This window comes from Capricornis sumatraensis, chromosome 11, assembly GCF_032405125.1.
Source record: "Capricornis sumatraensis isolate serow.1 chromosome 11, serow.2, whole genome shotgun sequence".
Lineage (NCBI taxonomy): Eukaryota > Metazoa > Chordata > Mammalia > Artiodactyla > Bovidae > Capricornis > Capricornis sumatraensis.
Genome location: NC_091079.1, coordinates 8,303,583 through 8,316,618, shown reverse-complemented (window position 1 = coordinate 8,316,618; position 13,036 = coordinate 8,303,583). Strand labels below are relative to the sequence as shown.

The following is a 13,036-nucleotide window of genomic DNA, read 5'->3' as shown; positions in this document are numbered from 1 at the left end:
TGCTTTTAAGTACATTTATAATAAACTGTCACAATATATTAAGATTAAAATGTCTTAGTTAAGTGGGTGCTGAAATATTGTACAATTCTTCAAAGGCAAGAAAAGTAACACAAAATATACTTTTTCAAATTCTAAATATATTAATTTCCCAATGTTTATGCTTTTATTTAAAATATTTAAATTGTTGCATTCACTCTTTCTTTGATTGATTTTAGTGTCATGTTTGAGACTTCTTCATGGTTTGTCATTAAAGTTTGTCATATCATATTATATGTTACATATTTTTATTATTCATGCCATTGTGTTGATTCACATTTCCATGTCTAACTATAAATTTGCTGATTTCTTTCTTTTGTTTCCATCATTATGTGCATTTAATTCATTGAAGAACAAGAAAAATATAACTCATCCACAAAAGGTAAATATTAACATAACTTTTTAACAATTGAATATTGTTTCTTTTCTCTCATAGTATATGAGTTACGTAACTGCATTTTTTAAAAATAATGAGCTACGTTATTTGACAGATAGCTTTTTGCCTGCAGTGATTTTGTAGGGCATTTGGTGTCAATTGTTGTGTATTGTGAGCAGTTCACATCAAAGAAGAGAGGATTAAAATTAAGAGTATTTTTGCTTCAAAATTTATTTTTCGACACTGACAACTAGAAAGCAATTCTCTTTAGAGAAGAGTAGCATATTTATTTTATGTTTTTTGCATTCCCTTGCACTCATAGATACAGGGTTTAATGCTTACTGTCTTTGATGCAAAGGAGTAGAAAATCCCTAGGTTTTCCTTCTAACCAGCAGTAACCTTATGGAATATTTGGCCCCCTGCAGTCATGCATTGGAAAGTGGCTGCCAGAATTCTGCTCCTCTTGGCCCCAGGAGGGTTAGAACACCCATCAGTTCTTCCTTCTTGAGGGACACTGGAGGGAAACCGTTTATGCTGCTGTTTTGGCACCTTGCTAACCTGCCCTGGCCCTTCGGATCACATGTGACATTTAGTCTCTGTACTTGAATCTCATGTAGAGCAGACATCAACACACTCTCACGTGCCACCTTATTAGATGTGACTATTGGCTTGATAATTCAATATTTAAATACGAGATTTCAGCTTAAAGAAATAATATTAGCAATGCTAAAAGATTATATAATTTAACAAAAGTACCTTTGCTCACTATTTGTAGCTTGAAGATGTAATTATTGTTCCCAGTAACTCTAAAAGTTAGTCCTGAGAGGACCATCATCCTTTTACGAAAGATAAAGCTCAGACTGAGAGAGGTTCAGAGATTTACCCATCCACCCTGGTGACATGACATAGATTACAAGCCCATCTGCCACTTCAGACCTCCTTCATCTATACTTGATTGCATTCTATTTTAATGGCACAAATCCCAAGTTTATATTCCTACCTTTGAGCACAGTGAAGTATGTGTTACGTCTCTCAATGTCATAGACTGAAAATGGGAGGTAATATTCAAGTACTTATATTAGTTTGAGTTTATGAAAATTTATTTATATTCTGGCACATAATACATATTCTGACAAAGTGTCTGAAATACTAGGCAATGAATAGATATTAATAAAAATAAAATGTTATTCAGATCAAGATGTTATGAGATCCTAGGCTTTGGTCCCTAGATTTCTCATAGATTTCTGGCCATCTTGCATTTTTAATTCAGGTATCAGAAACACAAATTTAGGTTCAGTAGTACAAAAAGGGCCAATTCATTTGTACTTACATTCAGAAGAATTTATTTAGACTTGCAAGATAAATTTTAGTATGCTGAAAGATGTTATGTTGGGGATGGGTCAATGACCTCATTCGTTAGCCGAAAATAAGTATAATAATTGTTGATTTGGAGAGCTCTTTTCCCTATATTATTACTAGCCAAAGCTTTAATTTGCTAATCGAAACAATGCAAAATTCATGGGTTGGACAACTTCAAGTGTATGAAGTATGCACCTTTACAGCCTCACTACAGAGCATGTCAGGTTGTTACATTTTAACAAGGTTGTTTTTGTCCTGAGGTGTGTCATCGTTCTTCCAAGGCTGCCTGGGACATGGGATGTAGATAAGCTTCATGGGATGTACCACGTGACTGGAAACAATCGAAGAGACTTGTTTCCAAACGCAGCCAGTAAGGCAGAGAGCAATCCAGGATGCTGCGTTTCTCTCCTGGGATTTAAGGGAGCCACAGCTTAGCCATGAAAAGCACGGGCAGCCCAGAAAAGATATAAGCAAATTCAAGAAATGTCTTTTGAGTCAGATTGTAGGTTCACCTGCCCCAAAGGAAAGAAAACGTTTTATTTTGCACAGAAACCCTGCTGCTGTGAGCTGACCTTTCTGAGGTCGACTATATTTAGAATTTATAATCAGGTTATCCGGAGTGCTCCCTGAGTGGTAGGTACTGCCTTAACTACAGGAGGTAAGAGCGCAGACTTACAGGACCCCTAGTGAGAAGTGGCTTTTGATGAACTGCAGCCAAATTTGTAAGATGTTTCCAGTTACTCCAGGATTTATGAGGTTTCACAAGACGCAAGATTTTCCGTGCTAAAACCAGGAAAGCTCTGGGCAGGATGGGGTGGTTGGTCACTCTACCCAAAGGGGACGTAGGGAACCAGTATATAATTTTCAAGCGTATTTTGTAAAACACATCCAGAGAGGTATAATAAACTGAACGTTTTTTAATATGAGTTACAGATTATAGGGCACTTCCTCTAGGTCAGTGTCTTGACTAACAGGGTCATCTCTTCATCTCATCATATTTCTGCCCCAACTTGAGACATAACTATTCATATCCTCATTTATCAACTGAGGGAGCTAGAGCAGAGAGATGCAGAGCCCAACCCCAGGTCAGCTGCTCACTGGGGAAGTGCTCGGCCAGGAATCAGGGCTTGAGCCTCACTCTGGAGCCCTTGTGCTGATGAACCACTTTGCTTGGCCGCCTCTGCCACATTCAGCACTGACCAAGCACCCACTGTGGGGTGACACTGCATAATCAGGGTGATGACCCAGGACAAGCCGAAGGAAGGTGTAGTGATTCCTCTTACTGAAAGAGGGCAGAGGATGCCCAGAAGAGCAGAGCTGCTGCTGGACAGAGCTGGACCGTGAAGCCGCAGCACGCGTCCTGGCCACTCCCTCGGGTCGCGGTCACCTCCCCCTCCTGTGGAGGAGGCCCACCCAGGGACCCTGCCACCCCTGGTGACCCAGTTTTATGTCACTCAGCCAGATCTTCCAATCCCTGGCTTGCTCTTCAAGCGAACCCTGCTCCCTGAGAAAAGGAAACCACTGTATTCGGACTAAGATGACGCCTTCTCGCGTTGAAAAGTTAACTGAGGAAATAGAAGTGTTCACACCAGCTTGTTTACCTCTCTCCCACCTCCTCTTTGTATGTTGGAAGCTGAGGTACCCTGTCTTTCTAGGATTCACAGACTGTTTTATAGGCAGATTTTAAATCATTCATTCTCAAAGTAAGCCAATTTTTCCCTCTCTGCTACATTTCTTGGACAGTTTTAAAGAGCCCATGAATGTAGTTTGGGGGCATCGAAATAATGATATAAGAAGATCAAAACAGAACCAGAAATTAAAAGGCTTCAGGTGAGAAAAAATGTTATTATCATAATAAGTTTCTAATTTATATGCCTTTAAGATAGGATCTCTAAAGTGCATTAACTTTTTGCCTTTTGGATGCAATTTGGAATAATAACAAAACCCATTATACTGTCTTTTCTACAAGTAGACTTCCCTTTATCATAAGAAATGTGTAGTTTACCCGTAGAGAAAATGAAGTGCAATTAGAGTTCAGGTAACTAAAGGATTTGAAAAGGAATGAGCTAGCATCTGTTTTGTGGTCCTGTTTAACTAATAAAATATATAATAATTATTGTAAGCAGGTCATAAGGGCCATTTAAGGATTATCTCTAGTCAACTGATTTTTTTAAACTTCTGTTAGAAAAATGCTCCAATAAATTATCTGTCTCTTCTTTTTGAAGTGTTGATAAGAGTAGTTTGAATGGCAAGCACTCAACCTATAATCTTTATGGAACCATTAGCATTAATCTGAATTAAATGTAATTCAGATTAAAAGTGAAAAACATCATTTTAATGGTTTTATGTTACATTGTTTATTGTTTATGGAGTTGCCTTTGAAACACGTTATAGGAGAAAAATCATGTCTCTTGGCTTTTGCCGATATAAGTAAACTAATTTATTTGTGAATCCATAGAGGCATAATTATTTTAACTGTCATTATGTAGAAAAGGATTTTGGCTTTATTCACATTTTTCTTAACTGCATTTTGAGTAGGTGCATATTACCCAGGTGATTCATTTGATGTTACTGTGTGTAAAGATTTCAAGTTATTTAATTTTCTGTGGCTTTGCTTTTCTTGAACACTTATGATGAATATTCATGAATGTTTAGTCATAAACAGTTAGAGCTCTGTTAGTAAAAGCATCGAATTGGTCCATTTCCCTTTTCGTCACAAACCTATAGCTATGTTTGTCATTCTAGCCTTCTTTTTAAACTTCAGGGATATATGAAAGTGGCCCATGTGCAGTAGTTCTAAATTCTTGGTTTGGACCCATTTTTTCTGTTCTGCTGATTCAAATGTGATGCTTTATAATAGTATCAAAGACTTTTAAAGTTTTGAAGTATTTAACGCTTGAATCAACTAGGTGTCAGTTTGCCAGAAATGCACCCTTGAGGGAGAAGAGTTTCCCTCTTCCTCCCTGATTCTGCAAGAGAAGATAAAAGGTGGATGTCTAGCCATGAATAGACTTTTTGAGTTTTCTCCTCTAAAGCTGTATATTTCCCCTAAATACTGTAATTTTGTTTTGTAAACTTTAAAATTTGTCAACATATTTTGCAAAAGAGAAAGGAGACGTTGAATTTAGTAGTTACGCCATATCAAACCTTTCAAGATAGATTCTGTTGCCTCCAGTGTAATTGGATTACCAAAAAATGATGGACAAACATGTTAAGAGATCCTGGGGATGAACAGCATGACCCTTTGTGTTCCCAGAGAAGCCTTAAGTCCATGGACTACTCTCACGAAGACTGTGTTCTATACAGTGCCTTGTAAGGAGGACAGGGCTTGCTCTCAAGACAGACATAAACATAAAAAGCTACCAAACCTGTGTAACAAAAGGACAGGGTAAAATGACAGATTTTTCATTTGACTTTCATCTGTCCAGGATCAGATTAATATTTTCAGTGATACACTGGAGCTTGGCTATTTTGACACTGAAAGTGATATATGGGGCTGGAAATCCTGAACTTTGTTTTAGATAGTTGAGTGAAAATCTGCTAGAACAAGAGATGGCCTTGGGGTTTTGGCTGCAGACAAAAGAGAGTTAAGAGATTTAAGTGATAATACATAGAAGTTACCTATTTCCTCTAAATCGATATTCCATTTCAATTTTTTATGCCCAAACACAGCCTCTTTTCAAATTCTTAAAGGCGATATGGTTCTTTTTACTTTGCATGCATTATTTACTTGTATTTTATGCTTCTCATCCTGGACAGACAGCATCTCTTATTTTATTGTTTATGTTACTGTAGCATAAGCCTTAACATCCAAGAGAATCATGAAGGGGCACGTTTCTCCCCTTGCAAATTGAAATTCATTTTATTCTAGGAAAATGACCCAGAATATGGGCATTGCTGTATAGTCAAAGTATTTTAAATATTTACTCTTTAGATACACATGTTCTATATGTCGAGGCAAGAGGAGTGGGTATGTGAGTATTGTATCAAAGTTGCTTATTATGCTTGTATGACTCCAAGGATAAGGATGGACGTAAAAAAACTGCTTTATCTTTTAACTGGCAGAAAAAAAAAATGATAAAACATAACCAAATATAACTGGTAATTTTTGCCCCTTAACTTCTGTGGTTTTGGTAAATGGGCAAACAAAAAAAAAAAAAGTAAAAATGCTGGAAATTCGTTAGTTGAGCAAGAGACAAAGTTGTTAGCTTCCTATTTTTTAAAGATAGAAAAATGTCAAAATTTATTGCGACAGTACAGAGTCAGAGACTACAACAGCAGAAAGTTATTCTAAGTGATGTCTTAGAGTTTTCATTTTCTTTACAAGTGAAAACTCTGTAAAGGTGAGATGTCAGGACTGATCAAGTTCACACTGATGAATGGTGGTGTGTCTGAGGTTTTAATCTCTGCCAAGTGTTTTTGAGTCCTGAGTTCTTACCATTTTACCCCATTGCTTCCAGGTGTGTGGAGAATGTTCCTACATCTTAACAGTTTGTGTTCCTCTAAAGTCCAAAAACCCATGTGTAGAGAGAAGTTTTGCAGTCTTGAATTTCCTAATATAAAAGCATATTTCTTTCTCTTCAGGCTGTGTATACCTTACAAAGTTTACAGATTCAGTCAGCTCATTTTTTTTCATCTTTTATTACTTTCTAATCTCCACATTTCCTGTTACTTTTTTGTTTATTGTATTTGAGTGCCCACCAGGAGTGATTTGTAAAAATAAATGCTTCAGAGAAGGGCTTTCCTCACGGCTGTCAGTAACAGGCATTGCAGATATCTCATTCATATGTTTAATTCTGACAGCTTTCAGGCCCGTGGTCATTTATCATCACTCTGAGACACACCAGACCCAGATCAGGGCTTCATTGTCGCCAAACTCGTTATGATGCAAAGGCACTACAATTTCATAAAGTGTGGTAGCAAGCTTTAGAGAAGGTTGTTATCCTGTACAAATGTTATCATGTTTTACCTTTTACACATGTGCTAGCTAATCTTGTTATTAAAAAAAATACTCAATAACCTTTTTACTTTAATTATTTAATAATACAGAAATTTTCATTTTCTCTATTCCCTTTTATACTCATATTTCACCTAGAATACTTGAAAATGTAGGTTTAGCAATAAATTGTATGGATTGTCTGTTTTGCCTATAAACACAAACGTTTGAAATTGCAAATTCATGTTAATTTCTAGATGCGTAGGGAGAAATGTGAAAGACTTAAGGAGTTTGAAGAGCAGAACAAAGTTGTATTTACATAATTGTAAATTTGAGACTAATATTTAAAATATATTTATGAAAATTTAATGTTTAATAATTATCTTACATTACACAGGGCCATGATATTTACAGTGTTTTAAAGCAGCTCATGAACATCTACCAAGTCAAAGGAGTTTCCCCGAAAACTGCATTTCTCTTTGGAAGAGGTGATACATTGGAAATTTTTCAGTGATGGATTAGGGAAGACTTATTAATGATTCTTTAGCTTTATTTTAAGTCCCAAGCCTCTTTAATAATCTTATGAAAGGATAGATCTAGAAAAGTGCATATAGGTCCAAATGCAGTATTTGCAAATGATTGCAGCTTCTTCATAGTTTCTCCCAAGTCACCTATAATACTGGATTAAGAATTCACAGCACAACATGGAGCATGAAAATATAAGTAATTATATTACTCTGTCTTTACCTTTAATAATATCTAATATTTTCCATTAAAAGAACTCTAGTAAATCTCACCATTTGTGTTCCAATCAGTTGCGTTTAGAAGACAGGAAATTATTTCACAAGTTTTTGGTTTTTTTTTAACTTTAACTCTAAGAAAACTTCTAAACTTTCTTTTTTCTTTAAGAATTTTATTTTAATATAAATTTATTTATTTTAATTGGAGGCTAATTACTTTACAGTATTGTATTGGTTTTGCCATACATTGACATGTTGAGTTGATATTTGATATAAGTACATTCATTGGATAAAAATGTCAGGGTTTAAAATTAACTGAGGGTAAAAGTTGATCTAAAGAAAAGAGATGAATTTCAATAAATATCTTTTAGGAAAATTAGTACCTGCTTTTTAAAAGACATAATTTATTTAACATCAGACACATCAGTCAGCTTGTAGAAAGCATAGTGAAAAATTTTGGCTTTTTAAAAAAAGCTTCTGTATAAAATTACAATGTTAATTATACTCTAGTGGCTAGGGGGAATGAATTATATTACTATCACTCTATGGGAATTATAATTGAAGCTATATTTTCATCAAAAACTAAGTGAAATTATGTGATAATTACATTTGTTATAAAACATGAGCAAGATTATTTAACTCTCTAGTATGTGGCAATACTAAAATTAAAAAAAAATTAAAACCCAGATGTTCTCCAAATTTAAAATCTTTTTAAAAAGGAATAGTGACTGGCATTTTGATGATTAGTTAGTTTTCAATGCTACCAGTATTCAGAGTAAATTTAATGCTAGAATTTATGGAAGAATTAGAAATTATTTTATTTCATATTTTAATTTTGCTATTAGCATTAACATTGTTAATATAAATTTAATAATGAATAATCATTCTTTTCAAAGTAAGATATTTGAGCTCTCTGGGCTGTGGTTAATTTTACTTTTAACTGGTTACCCAAGAGTTAATCACATTCCAAGGATTTATTTCTAATCATTACCAAGTATATTATTCTCCCTATAAATCATGTACATTAATAATCATGTTTTCTTTATCAATTTGTGATAAATGTTCCATTTTAGCTGATAAATTTTCTTGCTATTTAGCTTGACACACCAATAATCCAGAATTGATGTCATTTCATTCCATAATGTACAGTTGAAAAATAAAATGTACAATACACAATATATGTAGAAAAGCTTAAGAACTGCCCAATTCACACTGAAGCCTCTTTATTGATGTTTATGAAAAGCAATTTTACTGCAACATGACCACTTGTATCAACAGTTATTTTAGAACACACACTAATGTGCACACCATCCGGAAATAAAGAGAAATACTCTTTAAAAATGTGAATTACATGTAATTGCCTGACTTTTTTATATAAGTGAACAATAAGCTGTTTGCATTTCACTTCTGATCTTGGAATCCGAGAGCAAGCACTGAGGACATAGAAACGGCATTACTGCTGATGAGTCAAGGCTGTCCAGTCATGATTTTGAAAAGAAAACGATCTGGAGATTTTCTTTCTTTGACAGCTTAGAGGATGTCAACTTTCACTTCTTTAGGAATAAAGATAGTATGTTAATCACTTAATCACTTTTGGGAGGTCAGAGTGAAGTCATTGAACCATTGTAGGATTCAGTTTGTTGTTGGTATTTTTAAAGTCTTTAAAATCCTGCTGCTGCTGCTGCAGTTCGCCTTTGGTATCCGCCGTGGCCCTGTCCTGCCTCTGAAAGCAGAGGGCAGACAGCCCTGGCCACCAGCAGGTCCTCTTGAGAGCGACACAGCACAGACAACAGCCTCGTCCAGGGGGAGGAGGGGGAGGAATAAGACCACCTTTAATAGAGGGAAGGCAAAAGAAATGAGAGGAAGAAAGGAAGGCAATCTCATTTCTTTTTGTAAACTTTAGAAGAGCCTTCAGAATTGCTAGTCTGGATGGAGTTGCCTTTAGAAAAGAATAAAAACGAAATATAGCTGGAGATACGTAGCTGATGACAAACTAGCCTGTCTGTAGGGTCTTCCAGGTGTATTAGATGGAAAGCCATCCTTCATCCTTAGGGATGAAAAACCTGGTCTTCTCCAAGGGACAGCTGTAACCTACGTGTACTTTGCTAATCACACATCACCTTCAATCTGAAGCATTTTCCTTAATTTTTCCGTGACTTCTTGGCCACCCTGCTGTGTGTTTCTCAGGCCCACCCCAAGAATTCTGTGTCTCTTATTTAAAGAAATGAGGTGCTTTCCTGGCAAGGTTAAGTCACCAGAACTATTCCAGACTGCTTTAGGCTGTAGCTCTCGGGTAATCTTTTCAATGCTCTTTCAATGACCTTTTCAGTGCTCCCCACCAAGAATTACGTGATGCTGAATGTGAAGGGCGCAAAGCTATAGGCTAACCAATGTCAAAAATTTCTTAAACTGTCTGTCATTGCTGAGAATATTAAGCTGACATCATTTAAATCTGCTTTTATCTCAAATAGAGATTACTTGGATTTAAGTGTTAATTGTAGAGTACAGCTGCTTACAGTTCATCTGTCTTCCTCAAAGCCCAAAGCAGATGACCGAGGAGTTACCGCATCACAGGCAGATGGCAGACAGCAGACTCCTGTACATTTTCTCACTGGGTATATGGCTTTCTATAAGTACAGCTCACATTTTCAAAATTTTAATTCTCTTGCATAGCATTTTGCTTTGTAATACTTATTATGACTCCTTATATATTGTCAAGTAATTGATACATTTAGAAACTGCTCTTCCCAAGTATTGAGCCACACTTTAATCACAATAGTTATCATTTACAACCATGAGTCAACATTTTCAAACCAAGTGTTGTGACTGCTTCATTCACATAACTGTGTCACGAGGGGTTGATAACATCTGTCTAATACACTGACTTTAAGCAAAGCAAAACATCTAATAACTTGGTGTGAAAAGACAATTAAAACATTTACCATACATTTCACACCATGTACTTATCTCATGGGCTATTAGTCTGTACTTGGACACACAGCAAAAGCTAAATATTTACTGAATTTCCATGAGTGTCAGTGTCTTTTATCAAGGCCGTGTTTAATCACTGCAGTGGAAAAGATTTGTTAGCAAGTGTCTTTATAAACTCCTGGTTAGAGAGGCAGTTGACAACCAGGTCAATGAAATGTATCAGTATTCCCATTCTCCTTTAAATCACAAAACCTCTTGGCAGAAACCCCAGCACATTAGTTACAAAACAATGGGTTTTGGTCAGATATATGTGTATGTAAGCAACTTAAGAATAAACTCTAGCACTTGTTGCAGAGATTGGCAAAAGATAAGTTATAAAGCATAAACATAGTCCTCATACAACACAGGTACATGTACACAACTGTATTCTTATTTTTTCATTTGTAAGAAGGTAAAAATTAAAGACAGGGTCTTTACGTAAGCTCCTTGTGATAGATTCTGACTTAAAATAGCTCGTACTTTACTGAAGGCAGTACTTCACATCTAAACAGTCACACCTGCTACACTACTTAGAAACTGAATAAAGGCTTAACTGGAATACACTCGTTTATTTACAATTTAAATTACAAACCTAAAGTTCTATATCACATTTTCAAGAAGTATGAATTTCGTTTTTGTGGTCAGACAGAGCTTTCAGAAATAGAAAATGAATCTTTTCCTTTAGCAAGTCCAGTTTTTAAGATTGGCAAATATTCATGAAAAACGGTTGGTAGAAATGAAGAATTCAATAAGAATGCCTCAGAAAAGCAGATGCTCTCCCATTAGAAGAGTTTTTAGGTGCCTGCTTCAGCTGACAGTGTTACCTGGTGTGCCTGCGTCTCAGCAAACACGTGTAGCTTTGTGTGATGTGTTCGCTTTATATGTAGAAGCAACCAGTTCATTCAATAGGGAGCATATTTTCACAATCAAATTCAGTTTTACATACTCATTTATGAAGAATTGATATTATTTCATCTCTGATAAAGACATAGGGTCCTTAGCTTTTGTTACTAACCTTTGTGTCCCCCGTCCTGTGTGATTTGAGTCACATTCTTCGTTAGAGCCCCAGTTGCTAGCATTTGATCTTTTGCCTTTTGTTTGTTAATCATGTCATTTTGAGATTTTACTTGAAGTCATTATCAAAAGCATTGCAATCTTAAACCATTCGGTTTCTCAGAGGTGCCTCGGTGTTTTAACGGATTCCCGTTGTGTGTTTTTGCAGCAAGCTTAGTAGTGGAGGAGCGAACGAGACAGATGAAAATGAAAGTGCATCGATTTAAGCAGACAACAGGGTCTGGTTCTAGTCAAGAACTTGATCGCGAGCAATATTCCAAGGTAAAACCAGTAACTGACCAATAGTTTCCCTGGTAACAAAAAAAAGTACAGTGTGGGTAGCAGGTAGGACCAGTGAGCCTTTAAGTTACAGGAGAGAAATTATGCTTCAGATGATGGCCTTGCACCATGGCTTCTCTCCTCTTCACATGGTCACAAGATAGTTTAGTAACCTATCATTTATGCATTTGGATTAAATGTTTTCTAGAAAAAAGAAAATGCTTGACGTTACAGTCACTTAATGATTGTCGGTAGTCAAATTCACATCAGTAAGGTAAATGAAGCCATTTTATCTCTTGAATTTCATTCAACATTCTATTTTAAATATTAAGATGTAGATTTATAGTCTTAAATACTATTTGAGGTTGATAATTCCTATGAGATTTCACAGTGAGTGAAAATTGTGTGATGTGAGATTTCTTATTGATCTGTCTTTAGTAAGAAAACTGATTTAAACTCTTAGAAACTGAAATCCACACAATTTTAAGAGACAATAAAAACATATTTCAAAGTTATTTTGTAAGGATGCATTGAGGAGTTTATAAACTGCTAAATAGTATCTGATAATTTTGATTAAAATATGATTTTTAATTAAAATAGAGTTTTATGCTTCATTAAGCAATTTTGAATATATTGTCTGATTTTTTTTTTTAAAATATTTTTTAAAAAGACTACAAAAGCGGCAGTAGCTACTACAGGAAGTGCTAAGTCACTTCAGTCATGTCCAGCTCTTTGCAACCCTGTGGATTGCAGTCCACCAGGCTCCTCTGTCCATGGGATTCTCCAGGCAAGAATACTGGAGTGGGTTGCCATGCCCTTCTCCAGGGGATCTTCCTGACCCAGGAACCGAACACTCAACTCTTATGTCTCCTGCATTGGCAAGTGAGCTCTTTACCACTAGTGCCACCAGAGAAGCACACTACAGGATAACCTGTGTTATAATTCGATATCCAGAGCCCTTTTAAAAGTAATGACCTTTTAGAAATTCAGAATTAAGTAAAAACTATACTAAATTAATGTTGTTAGCTTGTTACATGAAGCTAGTAAAACCTACTCATTTTTAAATATTGAGGTAGTTCATTATGTAGCCAGATATTCAGAAACGAATACAAAAATATACAGGCGGTAACAAAATCAGATTTGTTACCAGCCCAGCATACAGGCATGTGTGTTGGACATCGTCTTATCATTTTATGACTTTATGCCTTAGTTTAACTGCAGAAGGTTCCAACTGGACAGAGCTCAAGGTCACTGTGATCTAGTGGAGCCCAACTCCCTAGGAGTCTG

The 13,036-nt window shown here is 35.8% G+C and overlaps 1 protein-coding gene across 40 annotated transcripts in view; it reads left to right on the top strand.

Annotated features, from left to right (window-relative positions):
- RIMS1 (regulating synaptic membrane exocytosis 1) overlaps positions 1–13,036 on the top strand; it is a 596,921-nt gene that overhangs the window by 473,288 nt on the left and 110,597 nt on the right. For 22 of the 40 annotated variants that reach the window (XM_068983550.1, XM_068983577.1, XM_068983575.1 and 19 more), the window contains one exon: positions 11,640–11,752. The exons of 14 other annotated variants lie outside the window; for them this stretch is intronic. In XM_068983550.1, the coding sequence (XP_068839651.1) occupies positions 11,640–11,752 (113 nt within the window). Of the gene's footprint in view, positions 1–388; positions 419–11,639; positions 11,753–13,036 lie in introns of all 40 variants that reach the window. 4 more of the 40 variants (XM_068983565.1, XM_068983572.1, XM_068983564.1 and 1 more) reach the window with 1 other exon arrangement.